Below are 17,736 nucleotides of genomic sequence, written 5' to 3'. Positions count from 1 at the left end.
ATGTGAAAACCAAGCAAAAGAGGGTAGAAGTATCTAGAATCCAGAAACAGATTGCTTGTGTTCTGGTCCTGGGTCTGCTGTTATCATGATGTTTCAAAAGTCCATCATATTGTAACATTCAGTACTTTGTTCTTTTTTATTGTTGAGTAATATTCCATTGTGTGGACAGATATTTTATTTTTATTTATTTATTTTTAGATATTTTATTTTTAGAAAGAGAGAGAGAGGTTGTGAGGTGGGGGAGAGGGGCAGAGGGAGAGAGAGAGAATCCCAGGCAGGTTCCATGCTCAGCGCAGAGCCCAACATGGGGCTTGATCTCAGGACCCTGAGATCATGACCTGAGGTGAAATCAAGAGTCGGACGCTTAACAGACTGAGCCACCCAGGAACTCCAGATCACATTTTAATTACTCATTCATCAACTGATGGACATTTGGATTATTTTCACTATTATGAATTATCAATGTTGCTTTGAATATTTGTGTAAAAGTTTCTGTGTGGACATAAGCTTACTTCTCTTGGATACGGAGTTTACTTCATACCTCAGAGTAGAATTACTGGATTTTATGTAACTCTATGTTTGACCTTTAGAGGAACCACCAAACTGTTTTATTTCCTTTCCTTTTTTTTTTTTTTTTTTTTTTAAGATTTATTTATTTGAGAGAGAGAAAGCACGAGCAGGGGGAGGGGCAGAAGGAGAGGGAGAAAGAGAGAGTGTAGAGCTTGACTCAGGGCTTGATCCCAGGACCCTGAGATCATGCCCTGAACTGCAGTGAGATGCTTAATCACCACCATGCATCCACCACCAAACTGTTTCCAACTGTGGCTACACCATTTTACATCACCCCCACACCTGAAAAGTTTCCATTTTCTCTCTGTCAACACTAGTTAATATTTATCTTTTTATTACAGCCATCCTAGTGGGTATGAAGGTGCCATGGACTGAATGTTTGTGTCCTTCTAAAATTCGTATGTTTAAATGTAATCCTAGTGTGATGGTATTAGGAAGAAAGGCCTTTGGGAGGGGATGAAGTCATGAGAGTGGAATCCTCATGCATGGGACTAATGCCCTTATAAAAGACCCTAGAGAGTTCCCTTGCCCCCCTGCCCTTCTGCCATGTAAGAATACAGCAAGAAGATGGCCATCTATGAATTGGAAATGGGTCCTCATCAGACACTTAATCTACCAGCACCTTGGATCTTGGGCTTCCCAGACTCTAGAACTGTGATAAATAAATGTCTGTTGTTTATAAGCCACCTGGGCTATGGTATTTTCATTACAGTTGCCTGAAAGAACTAAGAGAGAAGGGGAATTTGTCTGGTTTTGATATGCATTTATTTTCCTGATGGTTAATGATGTTGATTTTTTTTTTTTCTGTGCTTATTGGTCATCTCTTCTTTGGTGCTGATTCTTGCCTTTTAAAAAATGGGAGTTATTTGTCTTTTTGTTATTGAGTTGTGAGATTTAAAAATTATATAAAGAGAGGGGCGCCTGGGTGGCTCAGTCATTTAAACCTCCAACTCATGATTTTGGCTCAGGTCATGATCTCATAAGTCATGAGATCAAGCTGGATGTCGGGCTCCATGCTCAGTGGGGGAGTCTGCTTGGGATTCCCTCTGTCCCTCTCCTTCTACCCCTCCCACTATGTGCACACACACATTCTATCTTTATAAAATAAAAAACTAAATCTTTAAAAAATAATAGGCACAAATCCCCTATTAGATCTATGATATGCAGATACTTTCTCCCATTCTGTGCACTCTCTTTTCATTTTCTTGATAGTGTCCTATATAGCACACATGTTCTCACTTTCAAGAAGTCTAACTCAGCTATTTTTTTCTTTTATTTTGCCTTTCTGGTGTCAGGTCTAAGAAGTCATTGCCTAATCCTATTTCATGAAGATCATCTGCATGATTTCATCTAAGAGTCTTATAGTTTCAGCACTTACATTGAGGTCTTTGACCATTTTGAGTTAACTTGTGCATATGGTGTGAGATGGGGACCTAACTTCATTCTTTTGCATGTGGATACCCAGTTGTGCTAGCACCATCTGTTAAAAACACTACTTTTTCCCCCTTGAATGGTTTTGGCACCCTTGCCAAAAGTCAATTGACTATAAATGTGAGGATATATTTTCAGACTCCTAATTCAATTGCATTGATCGATATGTCTGTCTTTATGGCAGAAGCACTACTATTGCTTTGTAGTAGGTTTTGAAATCAGGAAATGTGAGTCCTCCAATTGTATTTTTTTTTTCAAGACTGTTTTGGCTATCTTTGGCTATCTTGAATTTTCATATGACTCAGGATCAGCTTAGCAATATCTGCAAAGAAGCCAGCTGGAATTTTGAGAGGTGGTGCACTGAACTTGTAGGGCTTTTTGGGGAGTATTGCCATCTTAACAATATTAAGTCTTCTGATCCAAGAATATGTCAAGAGTCTCCACTTGTTTAGCTCTATTTCCTTCCAAAGTGTTTTATAGTTTTTGGTGTACAAAAACTTATACTTCTTTTGTTTAAAAAATCTAGTCCTAAGATTTTTGTTATTTTTTGGAGCTATTTTAAATGGAGAAGTTTTCTTAATTTCATTCCACATTGTTTGTCACAAGTATATGGAAATATAATAGATTTTTGTGTATCAATCTCATATCTTACAACCTTGCTGAACACATTTATTAACTTTAATAGGTTTTTAGTGGGTTCCACAGGATTTTCTATAAATAAATCATGTCATTTGTGAACAGAGATAGTTTTACTTCTTCCTTCCCAATATGGGTGTCTTTATCTCATTTTCTTGCCTACTTGCTCTGGATAGGGCTTCTAGTACAATAACGAATAAAACAGAAGTAACGAGAGTGGATATTCTTAATCTTGTTCCTGGCCTTAGAAGGAAAGCAATCAAAAAAGAAAAAAAAAAAAAAAAAAAGAAAGAGAAAGAAGGAAAGCAATCAGTCTTCCACTAATAAGTATGAGGTTAGCTGTGGGTTTTTCATAGATGCCCTTTATCAGGTTGAGGAAATGCTCTTATATTCCTATAGGATTTGTTGAGTGCTTTTCAAGAAAGGGTATTAGATTTTGTCAAAATCTTTTTCTTCATCTATTGAGATGACTGAATGGGTTTCATCCTTTATTCTATGCATGTAGTGTGTTTTATTAATTGATTTTCAGATGTTAAACCAATCTTGCTACAGTGTATAATCCTTTTTATATGTTGTTAAATTCAATTTTCTAGTATTTTGTTGAGGATATTTTGGTCTATAGTCATATTAGTGTGCACTTTTCTTGTGATTTCTTTTGTCTGTTTTTGGTATCAGGATAATAGATAACAACCTCATAGAATGATTTGGAAAGTGTTGTGTCCCTTTATTTTTTGGAAGAGCATATGAAGGATTAGAATTAATTATTTAAACATTTGGTAGCATAACACAAAGATGCTAATTTTCACATGCTTGCAAAACACTGTGGATTTGATGATCTGTGGACACTCGTGGGCACCGCCAGTTAAGGGGGAGGGTGTTCCAAGGAGACCCATTAGAAACTGGAGCCATGGCTCCTTTCAGAATTCCAAATACTGAGACATGTCCCACTGGCCCTTGCCCTTCATATGGGCAGGTGTTGGTGAGTCTCTTAATTGTCTTGGCAGCAAAATGAAGTACTGATGAAGAGGAAGTACTATTAAAGAGATTTTTCTGAGGTTTTAGCCCACATGGTAAAGTCACTAATAAGTATGTGACAGTATTTCTAATGAATTTCCAGGGGAGTAACTGACAACCCAGAAATCAGGGATTATTGTGTTGCCAAAGGAGAGACACTCTTAATTAGCTACCCTCTAGGGGGTAGAAAAGGTGCTGTGTGTATATGTGTGTGTGTTTGAAGAATGTACCCACCTGCCTGAACATAATTGCTCGATGACCTCTGAACATACTCTACTCTGTTGCTAGTAAAATAACAGCAACAATTTCATGAGGAATCAAAATAGATGGCAGGCCGGTTTCCCTTGATATCTCACTAGAAGGGAAATGGAAATTAGAAACTTCTGCTAATGTAAATACGAGTACTTTCAGAAATCATGTGGATCAGTGCTAGCAAAGTACAATTAAGCAAAAGCGTGTGCATGTGTGTGTGTGTGTGTGTGTGTTTGTCCCTGAAGGTGACTTTTTTTGTGCTCCAACCTCATTCTTAACACCATATGGATCAGGGCACTTTGTGTTGCTATGGAAATTTATGTTAGTTATCAGGTAGAAAGTTCTACTGAGAAAATTGAGAGGAGTGCAGTTAGGTTTGAGAGAAGATGAGATTGAAGCTCTCTAAGGATGCCCTCAGGACATGGATTTCTAGAAAGAGGCAGAATTTAGATTGAAGAACATTTGGTTTCCACACTGACCTCCCAGGAGGCAGAGACAGACATTCATCTGGCCGACAGCAGTATGGACAAAGTGCTTAGGATATGTTTGTGAGTGCAGTTCACATAAGCCAAAGGTGCTCTGGTCATTGTTTCCTTCACTAAATTACAAGCACTTAAGAGAAAACTTGAAAACTTCCAATTAGACAAATATCTGTAACATATAGCATCACTGTCACTAATCAGATACTTTATTCCAGAAGCTTCTTAAGCAGACAAGGTAAGATGAGAGGAGTTGTAGGAAGAGGTTTTCCAGGGAGAGAACACCCTGGAAAAGGACTCAGGAGACCCTGGCTCTAGATGTGGTTCTGCTAAGTGACTTTGGGCAAGCTCCTTCAATCCTTTGTGCCTAACCTGAACACCGAAAGGGCTGAGTCTGATTATCTTCCAATCCTAATGATCTTTGGATGTGAGTCTCTGAATGGTGAGTTCTTTGGGGGCAGGGAACTTTGTTCTGTGCACTGATATATCTCTGATAGATGTCTGCCCCATGGTAGCCATTTGGTAACTGTTGAATGTGATGTATAATTTGGAACGCATTGTCTCCTTCCATCTAATTGGGCAGATGGTGGTTTTCTAATCCTATGGCTCAGGAACAGAGAGAGAGAAGGAAAGAAGAAGGGGTGGTCCAGCTCCATCCCTGTCCCTGGACTTCGAGACTGGATACTACCACATGCCCAGGCTTATAAAAGGTGAGAGGATTTCTAAGTCCTGGACCTGGGGCGTCTCTTTTAGCCTAGGAAGGTCTCTCTGCAAGAAACCTAATCTAGACACTGGGTGACTGCCTTCCCATCAGTTTGGCTTCCTTTGTCAACATTAAGCCAAGTGGCATCTTGCTGCTGCCTCTGTGTATACACGGATCACCTGGGGCAGAATTTATAAATGGCTTTGTTCCTAAGTTCACTAATCAAAGCATCCCTGGGAAGCCTGCTGAAATTGAAATTCATTTCTTTCAATGAATAAGTGGCTGGAAAAAGCCAGTTTATAGTTTCTCTCTGTCCCTCATGCCTTTCCACGTTCCTATCAGCACCTTTTTCTCAACATACGGATGCTTCCACTCTTCAGAACTGGTGAATGGTAGAGTTTTTCACCAAGTAAGAGAGGCTGGATTGCGAAACCCTTTTGTTTTTTGTGGGCTTTTTGCTTTGTATTCCAATTTACATGCCAGCAACATACCCTTCTCCTTCAGCATCCAGGGCAGCAGCCAGTTCAGTAAAGAGAAGTCCAGTGAGGAAGTGCTGCTGACGGTACTCGGGAGTCAGATCAAACATGCTGGCAATCTTCTGGTCCTGGAAACTGGAGCAGGAGCTAGAATTCTATAGAAATGCAAACCATAAGAGACTCTTAATCATAGGAAACAAACTGAGGGTTTGGGGTGAGGGGCTGAGGGGGCTGGGAGGCTGGGGGGCTGAGGGGGCTGAGAGGCTAGGGGGCTGGGGTAATGGGATGATGGACGTGAAGGAGGGCACGTGATGTTATGAGCACTGGGTGTGATATAACACTGATGAATCACTGAACGCTACCTCTGAAACCAGTAACATTATGTACAGATAATTAACATTATGTGTTAATTAACTGAATGAAAGTAATACAAATAATTGAACACAAATAATTTACATTATATGTTAATTAATTGAATTTAAATTACAACAGAAAGAAATGCAAGGAGCAGTTCCATGAGTAACAAGAACTGGAATTAAAATCACATTGGCCAGTGTCTATGGAGGGCATGGTGCTTCCAGGGGGGAGGCTTTGTAAGCACTTCCCAGTGATATTCCCCAGGTGGGGGCCCTGCTTCCAGTGGTCACTCTGATTTCCTTTTACAACAGACCGAGAACTGTCAATTGGGAAAGATGAAAATAAAGCCCCCGGGGTCTCTCACAAAATGACTGATACTCCCCCACCCCAGTTCAGAAGCCAAGATTAAAGTCCAAGGATATCATGTGGATAGAGAATCGGGGACTGTGTCCCTTGCTGTGGCTTTGAGCTGGCAATTCCTCTCCTACAAGCTGCCTCCCTTACTAGAGGCCCCAGTTTGCTCGGCTACACTTCCGAGTATGGCTTGCACACACTGCCTGAATTCAACTGGCTGGAACCAGCAGTGGTATCAGGCAGGAAGTGTCAGACTTACCAGTCCTAGACATTTCCTGTGTTATCTTGGGGATATACATCGTATTGCACTAAAGGAATCTAAAGTGACTTTGGAAATCCTTTACAGCTGGGTGGGGCTGGGCCTTGCCCTGGGTTTGCTAATTCCCTGGGGCAGTCAGAAGGGAACTGTGGCAGAGGACCCAGGGCAAAATTAGCACATTTGGAACTGCTGCTGTAAACCAGATCCTCCCCAATTCACACTGAGATGGTCATGTGGCTGACAACTGCCTCATGTCACCTGACATAAATGGCTGAGTTTTCTTTTTTTTTTTTAATTGGTAAGACAAACCTTCACTTTTGTGTTAGTATCAAGGGATCTCCAACAAAAATAGAAACTAATCTTGCTGGGCTGCCCTGAGCCTCTGATTTGTCACCTATAAATGGAATGTGATTGTAAAACAGCATTTCCTTCAAGTTTTTCTAGAGGGCACTATCTCTTGAGAAATCTATGGAAGAAAAAACAGGTTTCCAATAGTTAAATAACTTTGGGAATCAATGCTTATTAAATACTTTTCTCCTCCACCCTTTGGGTATTTACAATTTACACTAACCAATTAGAGATTCTTGGGTGGCTTACTGCAAGCAAACCTGTTAACACAGGGTTTTCAAAACTTATTTGACTCTGGAATTCTGTATTTGTATAATACCTCTTAACATCCAGTAGAATCTGGGTCCCGCTGACCCTAACCTGTGAGAAATTGCTACAAAAAAAGATTGGCTATGTCAGTCAGAGCCTTGTTTCTAAACACTATATAAGCATTATTTTTTTGTGGCAGATAAAGAACAAGACTCATTAGAAATACATTCTCTATAAAAGAGACTGTGGATTAGTTTATGACAAGGTCTTTTTAGTGCTTCAAGAACTAAATTATCTGTAGTATAATTCAAGATGGACTCGTCTTACACCCAAATCCATTTTATAACAGTATCATTAGAAAGTTCTAGGACAGCTCAAAGACATAATACAGGTGTTAAAAATCACTAGTAGATCATTTTGGAATTAATATAAAGGAATACACAATTTCAGAAATTTTATAGTTCTAGGGTTCAGGAAAAGGAATGAGCAAAGAAGATGCTCACTTTCCACCTAACATGGGAAGATGACTGATGCCAAAGGAAGCTATGTGACTTTCCTATGAATTTCTAAATTTTCATAATGCATATGGACTCCTTGCTCTTCCTGGCCTCAGGTGGGACCCTTGAGCCTAGGAAGAAACCAATCCTGTAGCTTGTAAATGATCAGTTAGTGCAACTTTGGTACCATACTTGTGTGTATCTGGACCAACTGATCCAATGTGAATATCTTGATTTTCCTTTTAATTAATAAGATCAACCTTTATAGTAATAAAAGACTAAACTAATTAAATGAAATAGCTTGAGGAATTCTTTCAGTAGCTGATCACCTGGGAGGAGATGGAGGGGCAGGGGGATGCTGGAGCAGTATCAGCATTCATAAAGAAGAGGTTCAGATTGAGGTAATGCTCATGGCTGCAGAGGATTCTCAGAAACTCCAGCCTCATGGAAATGAGCGTTGGAAGGTTGTTGAGCTTGGCTGACAGCTGGGAAGAAAAATGAAAACAGGAAAGATGTGTTTATTATAAAACAAATGGAGTTGAAGTTGGCAGATACAAAAATCTACTCTCTCCAGATTAAGACAAACAATTTAATAAAAATTAATGGGACAGTGCAATGGATGGAAAGCTCTATATTACAGGGAGGCCCAATGGGTTTTCACACATTACTGTTCCCTTTAATAATTCTAGCCTAACAGCAGTCCAAAAGGTGGATTCTTGACCCAACCCCCACCCTTGTCAAATCTATCACCCTGTGGCAAACCTGTGTTGCAAATATTCTGGGGGTATGTCTTCAGTGTAACATAATATCATTAATTTCACAAAAACGCCACTGTGTCTGAGAAGCTAAATGAACGGAGCTGACCCCATATGGGGCCACACAAAACTAATGGAATATGACTGGGTGATTCTAACACCACAACTGTTCTTTTGTAGTTTCTAATTAAAGACTTCAGATGGGGAGTGCTCAGACCAGTTCCCTAGATAAAGGCATCTTATTACTGAGGAAAGTATGTATTCCCTGCAAAAAAGTTGCTGAGTTTGCCCCAAAGTAAGACGAGAGGAAGGGGAGGAGAAAGAAAGAGAAAGCTGGAAGAGTTATGAGGAAAAGTCTTTCCTCAAACAACCAAACCATGCAAAGTACAGCATGAGGAAAACAGTCAATGATGCTGCAGTAACATTGTATAGTGGAGACTATACTTGTTGTGGTGAGCACTAATAATGTACAGAATTATTGAATCATTATGTTGTATGCTTGAAATTAATATTGTAATTAATTTTACTTCAATTAAAAAAATTAAACAAAAACAAACCAACTGTGTAATAAGCAATGAAAAACTAGCAACAATAACAAAATAAAAGAGATCATTTGCTTCCCTCAGGTAAGGTGACAATGAAGACCCAGACTTTATGGGCTATGACTCAGAGGCAGCTTCTTTCAAGGCAAAGTAGGGAAAGGAGGACTATGACGGACCTTGAGCCTCTTGATATATCATCATAAACACCCTCGTGCCCCAGCGAGGGAAACCAAGCATCTCATCCTTGTGAACAGACATGCCTCCTCTTTATGCATTTTGAGAGCAGTTTTATAAATGACATAATTTAAATCAGCAGCATATTTTGGGCCATTTTTGGAGAAGCCATTGTGTTGTGGGTCATTCTGCCTAATAGGATTAATCAATCTGTAGTTAGACTTTAACTTAACACAAATGAATACCGTTATGTATTATGTAAAAAATAAAACATGTGTAAACTTTTGTGTAGGAACAGTTACCAGAACCTGTGCTCTTTGTCTATGTGTCTTGATGGCCACTGACTTTGGACAAATGGAGCCACCAGCAAACTCAACTGATTAGAACTCAATCTCGTGTCCCTCACTTAATGGTCACTCACCAAGAGTTTCTAATTAAAGGCCTATATTCTGACTGGTTTGGGATCAAACCAGTCAGAACGCAAAAGCAAAAGATATTTGTGCCTGAAAGAAGGCCACAGTATAGGTCTTAAATAGGTCCCTTGAGATTTCATTAAAGACAGAAATTAAAAAAAAAAAAAAGATTGTATTTATTCATGAAAGACACAGAAAGAGAGGCAGAGACACAAGCACGAAGGAGAAGAAGCAGGCTCCATGCAAGGAGCCCGACCTGGGACTCGATCCCAGGAATCCGGGATCATGCCCTGAGCCAAAGGCAGATGCCCAACCACTGAGCCATCCAGATGTCCCAAAGACAGAAATTTCAAAAAATATTTCTGGTGATGGCTAGAAACGAGTAAGATGCGGTTCTAGAAACATCCTCCGCAAAGGTCAGGACCCAGGGTAGTGGTCTCAGTGTCACTACTCAAGGGATGGGTATTAATTAAGTGGCACATTAAAAGTGACATCTAGGGCAGCCCGGGTGGCTCAGTGGTTTAGCGCCGCCTTGTGATCCTGGAGACCTGCTCTTTGTGAAATCCCCGAAGGCTCAAAAGTTGGTCTCTTATCAAAAATACCTGCCCGCCAAAGGATGGCCCCCAAGTTATGGAAGACAAATCCAACTGCCCTGTCTGCCGACACTTTGCCAAAAAGGGCCACTGTCGATATGAGGACCTCTGTGCCTTCTACCACCCAGGCGTCAATGGACCTCCTCTGTGAGACTCTGCCTTCCCATCCAGGCTGGAAGGAGCCCTCTGACCTAGCGGCCATATACTTCCCTGTGGCCCTGTGACGGCTACTGTGAGGCTGTTCCACCCAGCACCCTCAGTCAGTGACACCCACCCCCATCTGCCACCTCCCCAATTTGGGGTCCAGAGTTGTGTTTCATCACTGGTGCCCAGCGTATGGCCTTTCTTCTGATCCAGCCTCCAGAGACTCGCCTTCAGGACCCCACCTTTGCTCTCTTCAACTGCCTCCTGGATCCTCTTCCCCTTCACCTATTGACTGCTGAACAGGAAGTATCTTTGGTGCTGTTTCTTATGCATCTGCCCACCCAGCTCTCGGTACTGCTCTCAGTTCCTAAGAGCCCTGGAGCAGTTTCCTACCATTACCTTCTAGCTGCTTGTTTTAAGTCCTTTTTATGTGACAAACCCTACCCCTAAAATTGCCAGTTGCTTTGTGAAACTCACCAGTTTGGGGTGAAGTACAGATGACTGGGCAGAGTTACTCCCTGAAAGGCCACTCTCCCTGCTTTTGGATTTTGTAGATCTTGCATCAGTAGCATGATCCCCACCGCTCTGGTCTGTGATCACTATGCTTTGTGAAACTGTGCATCCCCTCATACATAGCCTTTTTCAGTGTCCAAGGCATCATTGTGACTTCCCAACACTAGAGTAAGTTTTTCTGCCAACATGAATGAGGCTCTTGATGCCCTCTAGACTCTCCACACCTCCCAACATGAGAGAATTGTGAAACTTTCTGCAAGACTGCCTCCCTGGTTTCCCCATCCTCCTGGTGTCGGTTTTTCGGGGTTTGACCAAGCCCATGAGATGTCCTCTAAAGTCTCTTATGGGCTATCCTATCTCCTCTCCAGACCACTTTAGTTAGAGTACGTCATTGTGAGGCTACCAGCCCTTTTGTCTGAATTCTGTGAATTTCCACCTGGCCTACCCTTGGGTGGAACCTGGATGGAACTGTCGCCTTCATCTAACCTTCTTCCCTACATCCCTGGTACTGGTTGTTTTCTGTGAAAATGGCCGCAAACAGGTTCAGTTTTGCAGTAACCCTGAGGAAATGGGTCAGGAGTTGTGTGGGCAAGAGGGAAGGATGAGAGTCGTTGGAAATTTGAGAATGAATTTTTTTTCTTTTTAACATTTTTTATATTAGTAATAAACTCAGTGGAAACAAGCATTTTCCTCAAAAAAAAAAAAAAGAAAGAAAGAAAAGCTAGGTTTTTTGTCTATTGTGAGTGACTATTTAAAAAAGGCTAAAATCATACTCTTTGCCATAAAGCAGAAAACAAGATAGGGTGTTTGAATGAGGGTATGCAAAATGATAAAATCCAAGGATTTTGGAAGACTATAACTTGGCTCAAGTATGATGTTCATACTGTCTCTAGATAGCTGGGATTAATGAATGGAATCACCACTGACTACAGTCAGTTACCACTTCAGGCCTGAGCGCTACACTAATTATGCTAAACAATATCCACAGACGTCACTGCAAGCAGACCATAGAATCAAAATGTTAAAGCCTGAATAAATCTAACTCAGCTCTGGCTTTTTGCAGATGAAAGAGCTACTGATGCAAATGTTAAACTGCCCAAATCACAGACTAGTTTAATGGCATCACTGGAATTAGAACACAGGTCTCCAAATTCCAAGTCTGAGGCTCTCCAGAAGCTGACACGGAAAAAAGGAAGAAAGAGAGGGTAAATCAGAAACACAGCCTAACTTAAAAGAAAAGGAAAAGACTGAAAACAGAGAGAGAGAGAGAAGAAAGGAAAGCAAAAGAGAAAATTATAAAGTGCCTCTGTGGGGCAGGCGGACATCTCCTTTGGACTGCCTTGTTTGCCTTTTGGTAATGAAGAGTGTCCATGAGTGATGAAGATTCTCTCCTTCACCAAATGTGAGTCAGGCTCCTCTGAGCTGTTTTTCAAACAGGCCCACCCTTGGGCATGTCCTTGAGAGCTCGTTCTTAGCAAGGATCCTGCTAAATCTGTTTAGCCAGTCCTCTCCAGCCTCGATCTCGGACCACCTTGATATCTGACCAATTCCTCATCCCTAGTTCCTCACCACTTTCCAGGTGGTTTCTGGTCCCCCTGGCCTGTCTCCAGCAAGAATCCCTGGTAGGTTGGTTTAGCCAGAATCCTCACTTCTGATGCTTCTGCTTACTCATTTTTCATCCACTAATTACCCCCACTCTTGCTCCCTGGCTGTAAGTTCTCATTTTTCCTTATATTTATAGCTGAGCCCAATCTCCTGTACCGTGAAATCCCATTGCAAAGGTCCCCACACCTATCTCTATGGCCCTGAGGAAGTGTCATGAGTAATTTTTTTCTTTAAAAGTAGCTAGCCTTGGGCTATTGTGGTGTTTAGTATCTCCTTTCTATATATCCAAATTTAAGTTTTGAAAAATGGATTAACTTATGATCACAATTCATCCAATGACCTATTTTGGAAAACTTATTAACTCATGTTTGCAATTCATCTGATGTCCTATTATCCTAAACAACCTGAGCGGAATGGCAAAGAGGAATGACATAGTCCTCCACCTCTTCATTCTGGTGGAATCTGAAACAGAAGATCCACTCAGGGGCAGGAGGTCAGGGCATGCAAGATATTGGTGTTCTGGGAATTCTCATGTTTCCTTAGGATTCTCTCTCTCTTTTTTAAAGATTTACTTATTTGAAAGAGAGCAAGAGAAAGAGAAAGTAAGAGAGCATGGAGCAGGAGAAGAGCAGAGGTAGAGGGAGAAACAGACTCCCCACTAAGCAGGGAGCCGGATGCAGAGCTTGATCCCAGAACCCTGGGATCACAACCTGAGCTGAAGCCAGATGCTTTACCAATGGAGTCACCCAGATGTCCCCAGGCTTCTCTTTTTACAGGTCCGTTTCCTTATCAGGAGTTCCTCTAGAAAAGTCATGGTCTTTTGAGGGGGACAGGGAGAAATCCTTTTTTTTTTTTTTTTTAAGATTTTTTTTATTCATAGGAGACACACAGAGAAAGAGAGAGAGGCAGAGGCAGAGGGAGAAGCAGGCTCCATGCAGGGAGCCCGATGTGGGACTCGATCCCGGGTCTCCAGGATCACACCCTGGGCCAAAGGCAGGTGCCAAAATGCTAAGCCACCCAGGGATCCCAAGAAATCCTTTTATTCTACAAATGAGGCAATGAGACCCAGACAAGTTGAATGAATGACTTAGGGTCACTAAGAGAAGAACCACAGAGAGCCAGGCCTGATAGAACAGAGGAATGAATCCATTGTACCCTGGAGTTGGGTAGATGTAGCTCTTTCCAACCTAGACAAGTTCCATGACTCTTTAAAACCTCAACTTTATCATTTGCCAAAGGTAGACGACACCTTGCAAGGATTAAAGATACTATTTCTATAAAATGTTCAGCACAGTGCCTGGTTCACAGGAAGAAGCCAGATGTGGTGACAGTGCTGGTGATGGTGGAGGGTCTGGGTGGTAAGGGCAGTTGGAGGTGGTGACAGTGCTGGTGGGTAGTGGTGACAGTGGTAGTGACAGTGGTAGTGGTGCCAAAGGAAGAATATGCAAGGAAAGGAGAAGCAACAGTAGCAACCAAACACTACTGATATTACTACTGCTGGAACAGCTGAAAGAAGATGGTGAAGAAGAGCAGAATCCGACTTAAAAATCTGAGGAGGAACCAAAAAAAAAAAAAAAAAAAAAAAAAAAAATCTGAGGAGGTGGTGGTACTGCTAAGACACTCTTACATTGTAAATACTTGCTTTCTGCTCAGTGAGGTTCAGTCTCTCTGGCTGACTTCATCGGGGTTCCTGAAAGCCAGAATTCTACAATCACATTGTAATTAACTACCCTAGTATGTGAAAAGAGACCTCATACTTTGAGTTCTAGACCCAGTGTGTGACTGAACACTACCATCACATGGTTTTTGCTAAATGTTCCAATGAAGAAGATCACTCAGAAGATCCTTCCAATTGTCCCACATTTACTTGCTGACCCTTCTGGGCTGGGCTGGCAAACTCTCCAGGAATCCGTGTGAACCAGTGTGTCTAGCGGTGCCCACAGCAGGAAACAAATGACATAAAATAAATGCTCACCAAGCCCAGAACGTACAGGAGTCAAGCTAACTTGGCCATGGGTATGTATGACAGCATGCCATGGCAATGAGCATGACACTGGAGAAGGAACCAGAACAGCACAGCGATTGTCTGTGGGACACTCACCTGGTTACAGTAATGTTTGATGAGGTTAAATACGAAGCCCCGATCCATGAGTGAGAGGAGGTCATACAAGAAGAAAGCCAGGCTTATGTTCATCTTCTCTGCCTGTTCAGTTTCCTTAAAAACAAACCAATAGTTTGCAGAAAACCCTGATCGTGAACCACCAGGTCCCTGGTGGGAAAGCGGGAACAGACAGGTCCTGTTATTTCAGCCACTACCCCAGGGAAGACACTGGGCAAAGCTGGTGAAGCTGCAAAGTTGCAGCAAATATAAGTCAGCCCTTAGCAGGTGCCAGGAGTGTTAGGTTCAACCAAGCAATTCTTCATTTACGATGCATATTTAGGTACATGTCCTCTGTCTTTTTTTTTCCCCTCCCTACATGCATATTTATATGTATATAATTGAGCTCGTTCTCTATACACAATATTGGGCCTTGAATTTTTTCATTCATTGTTATACAATGAACATCTTCCTACCTTTTTAGCATTTCTTCAAAATCTGTTTTTAATGGTTATCTTGTATTTATTCGATGGTTCCACCATAACTTATTTGTTACTAGTAACTGTTGTTTTGGCAAAACTAACTTGAAATGTATCTGCTTTCTTCAGTGAGACAGATTGTTAATTTATAAGGATTGTTGAGAAAATCTAATCAAGATAGAAGAATTGGTTCTTTACCTAAGAATTTTTTTGTCCTCCAATTAGGCAGCATTCCCAGCCTAAGAGAGGTCAGAGTTACACATGGTACAGTGAACTCTTGCATGAATTGAGGCAAGAGCTTTTGTCTTGGTTACTTCTTGGGGCTCGTATTTATGAAGAGATTTTACAGCACCTCAGAGCAACTGGGAATTCATTCTTTCCTATTTATGTCCTTCATTCTAGGAATGATAAATCAATTTTCTCTGCCTCTATTGAAAATATGATCGGAAAAATATTTTCCTTTTGTTTTGATGTGCAGTTTGCAAATTCAGGCCAAGCTGAACAGTCCCTGGGATGGCTAGAGACCTGACAGAGAAGTTTCCACAGTACCTCTGAGTGGTAAGCCGGCCTGCTCTGGTATCCTGCACAGGGGACACTCCTGGGGAGTTTACGTAACTGTCTGAATATTCTGGGCTGGGAATCTTCAGTCCTGGCTTTGTTGCTAGCTGCATGGCTTTTGGAAAATCTATCAGTCTCACTGTGCGTCCTTTTTCCATGCCTGCTGCACCGAGAAAGTTTGCCACGAGAAATAACCAGATGGAAATCTCCTGAGCACTTGGTACTATACAAATTCTCAGTAATGATAAAGGTATCAATGATGACCACCGCTGCCTCAAATATTATATCTGCCTTCTAAATTTGACTTCATTTTATTCATTTTTCAACTTTTTATTTTGAAATAATTTCAAGCATAGAAACGGTGCAAGAACAATGTAAAGAACTCCTACATGCCCTTTAACCAGAGTTATCAATACTTCACATTTTGGTACATTAGCTTTATCATTCTCTCTATATATAGCAATTTTGTTTCCGAGTTCTTGACTCCGAGAGCAGGCTGCAAAAATCATGCCCTTTACCCTGTAACACTTCAAGATGTATTTTCTAAGAAGAGAATACTTCCCCTCCGTATCTTTATTGACAAGCCCCAGCCCCACCCCAGGGTCCCACCCAGTGCAATAACTGCACTAAGTTGTCACGTCTAGCTAGTTACATCTCAATTACTACCTTAAGATGATGCTTATTTTTGTCTGCTTATGGAAATAACAGAAAAAGGTAAAAGATTTAGAAAATAAAGCATATAAAGGCCCAGTTACCTTCTGAGGTTTCACTAAAAGGGCTGCAGTCTCCGAGGTGACCACATTAACAATAGTAGTTATGTCATCTTTGAAACGGTCGGAAAAACGAGTCCTCCGAAAATTGTCCCGTTTGTCCATGTTGTGTACGTACTGTGCCATGCTTTTCACCTATGGGGGAGTGGGGGAGATGTCAACACAGAAATCGGTGACCTGCTGGTACACTGGGGAAAAGGGTGAAAGATTTGGAGAAAAGCTCATTAGCAGTGGATTTTCTAACACTTTATCTGCTCTGGCGGTTGTCCAAGAGGACTCTGGACAAAAAAAATGCTCCTGCCCCATTGAGGGTTACCATGGTGGCAGGTGGGAAGGATGTCCTCTTCTTGACCCCAAGCCAGGGGGCTTCCTTCTTGCTGCTCACAAAGCCAGGGAGCTTAGTTCTTTGGCTACAGTGTTGGAAGGCTCCCTTCCCTCAACCACCCATGAGAAGGCAGACCTAGATGGTGTTCCCGTAGCCACTCAGGCATCACTTGATGATGGCCCTCAACACATGACACAAAGGGAGCTGTTTATGATACTGTTCTTGATGTGAACTGAAGTCACTTCTGTCCTCAAAACTACAATAAAGGAGAAGGGGGGCGGGGGGAGGAAATGTTCCTCTTGAGTTTCAAGTTGCAACAGGGAGCATAGTTTTCCACAAACAATTCTAAATTATGCTAGGTGGAAACTTAACCAGTATTTGGAACATTGCCTCTAGGAGGAGTTATGTTTTGAATTCAGTAAGACTCACTTGTTTTATCTATTGCCTTAAAATATGTATATTTATATATTTAAAAATATATATTAAAAAAATACACGACAATATATGACACCAGCTCAATGCCTACCACAATTTCAAATCGAGATCATGTTTTGTTTTTTGGGCCTCTTCTTGAGGCCAGGAGACTCGTGGATAATACAACCCCTTTGATACCATCTGAGGTTGTGTCTCGTCCTTGTTAGAAATCACTTAGAGCTATCAGGGAACACTGATGGGCAAAACCGGGAGTTCTTATCCTCAGATGCCTATCCTCTGAGGTCATTTTTGTGAATATGCCTAAGCTAGTCAGAGAGTCACTGTAAAAAGAAATGGCCCTAGCAGTTAACTGCCCACTTTTGCCTGAAGATGATGCCTTAGGTCAGGGCTAGAAGAAGGGTACACAAAGACAGTTATATGGGGAAAATGCTCTCCACTCCTATGATGTGAACTGAAGTCTCTTTAGGGGAGAACTTTAATGTACTACCAACAGATTTCTGGTTGTAAGAATGCAGGCCAGCAATTTTCATTAGCATTGAGACAAGCAGAGATAAGAAATAGAGAGAATGTAAAATAAGAAGAGACTAACAGACAGGCTTTATGTGTTTTTTATTTTCCGATAATACCACGGGCAGCTCAGGGAGGACCTTAAGAACATAAAATCCTAAGCCCAGCATAAGGACCATAGACTCTCTTCACTGTAGAGT

At 41.5% G+C, this 17,736-nt stretch overlaps 1 protein-coding gene across 4 annotated transcripts in view; it reads right to left on the bottom strand.

Annotated features, from left to right (window-relative positions):
• Positions 1-17,736, bottom strand: part of DOCK8 (dedicator of cytokinesis 8) — a 229,918-nt gene that overhangs the window by 49,210 nt on the left and 162,972 nt on the right. For all 4 annotated transcript variants that reach the window (XM_077908265.1, XM_077908274.1, XM_077908284.1 and 1 more), the window contains 4 exons: positions 16,255-16,404; positions 14,466-14,579; positions 7,955-8,110; positions 5,577-5,716 (listed from right to left, as the gene is read on the bottom strand). In XM_077908265.1, the coding sequence (XP_077764391.1) occupies positions 5,577-5,716; positions 7,955-8,110; positions 14,466-14,579; positions 16,255-16,404 (560 nt within the window). The remainder of the gene's footprint in view (positions 1-5,576; positions 5,717-7,954; positions 8,111-14,465; positions 14,580-16,254; positions 16,405-17,736) is intronic.

This window comes from Canis aureus, chromosome 1 (assembly GCF_053574225.1).
Source record: "Canis aureus isolate CA01 chromosome 1, VMU_Caureus_v.1.0, whole genome shotgun sequence".
Lineage (NCBI taxonomy): Eukaryota > Metazoa > Chordata > Mammalia > Carnivora > Canidae > Canis > Canis aureus.
This window is presented reverse-complemented; position numbering and strand designations above follow the sequence as displayed.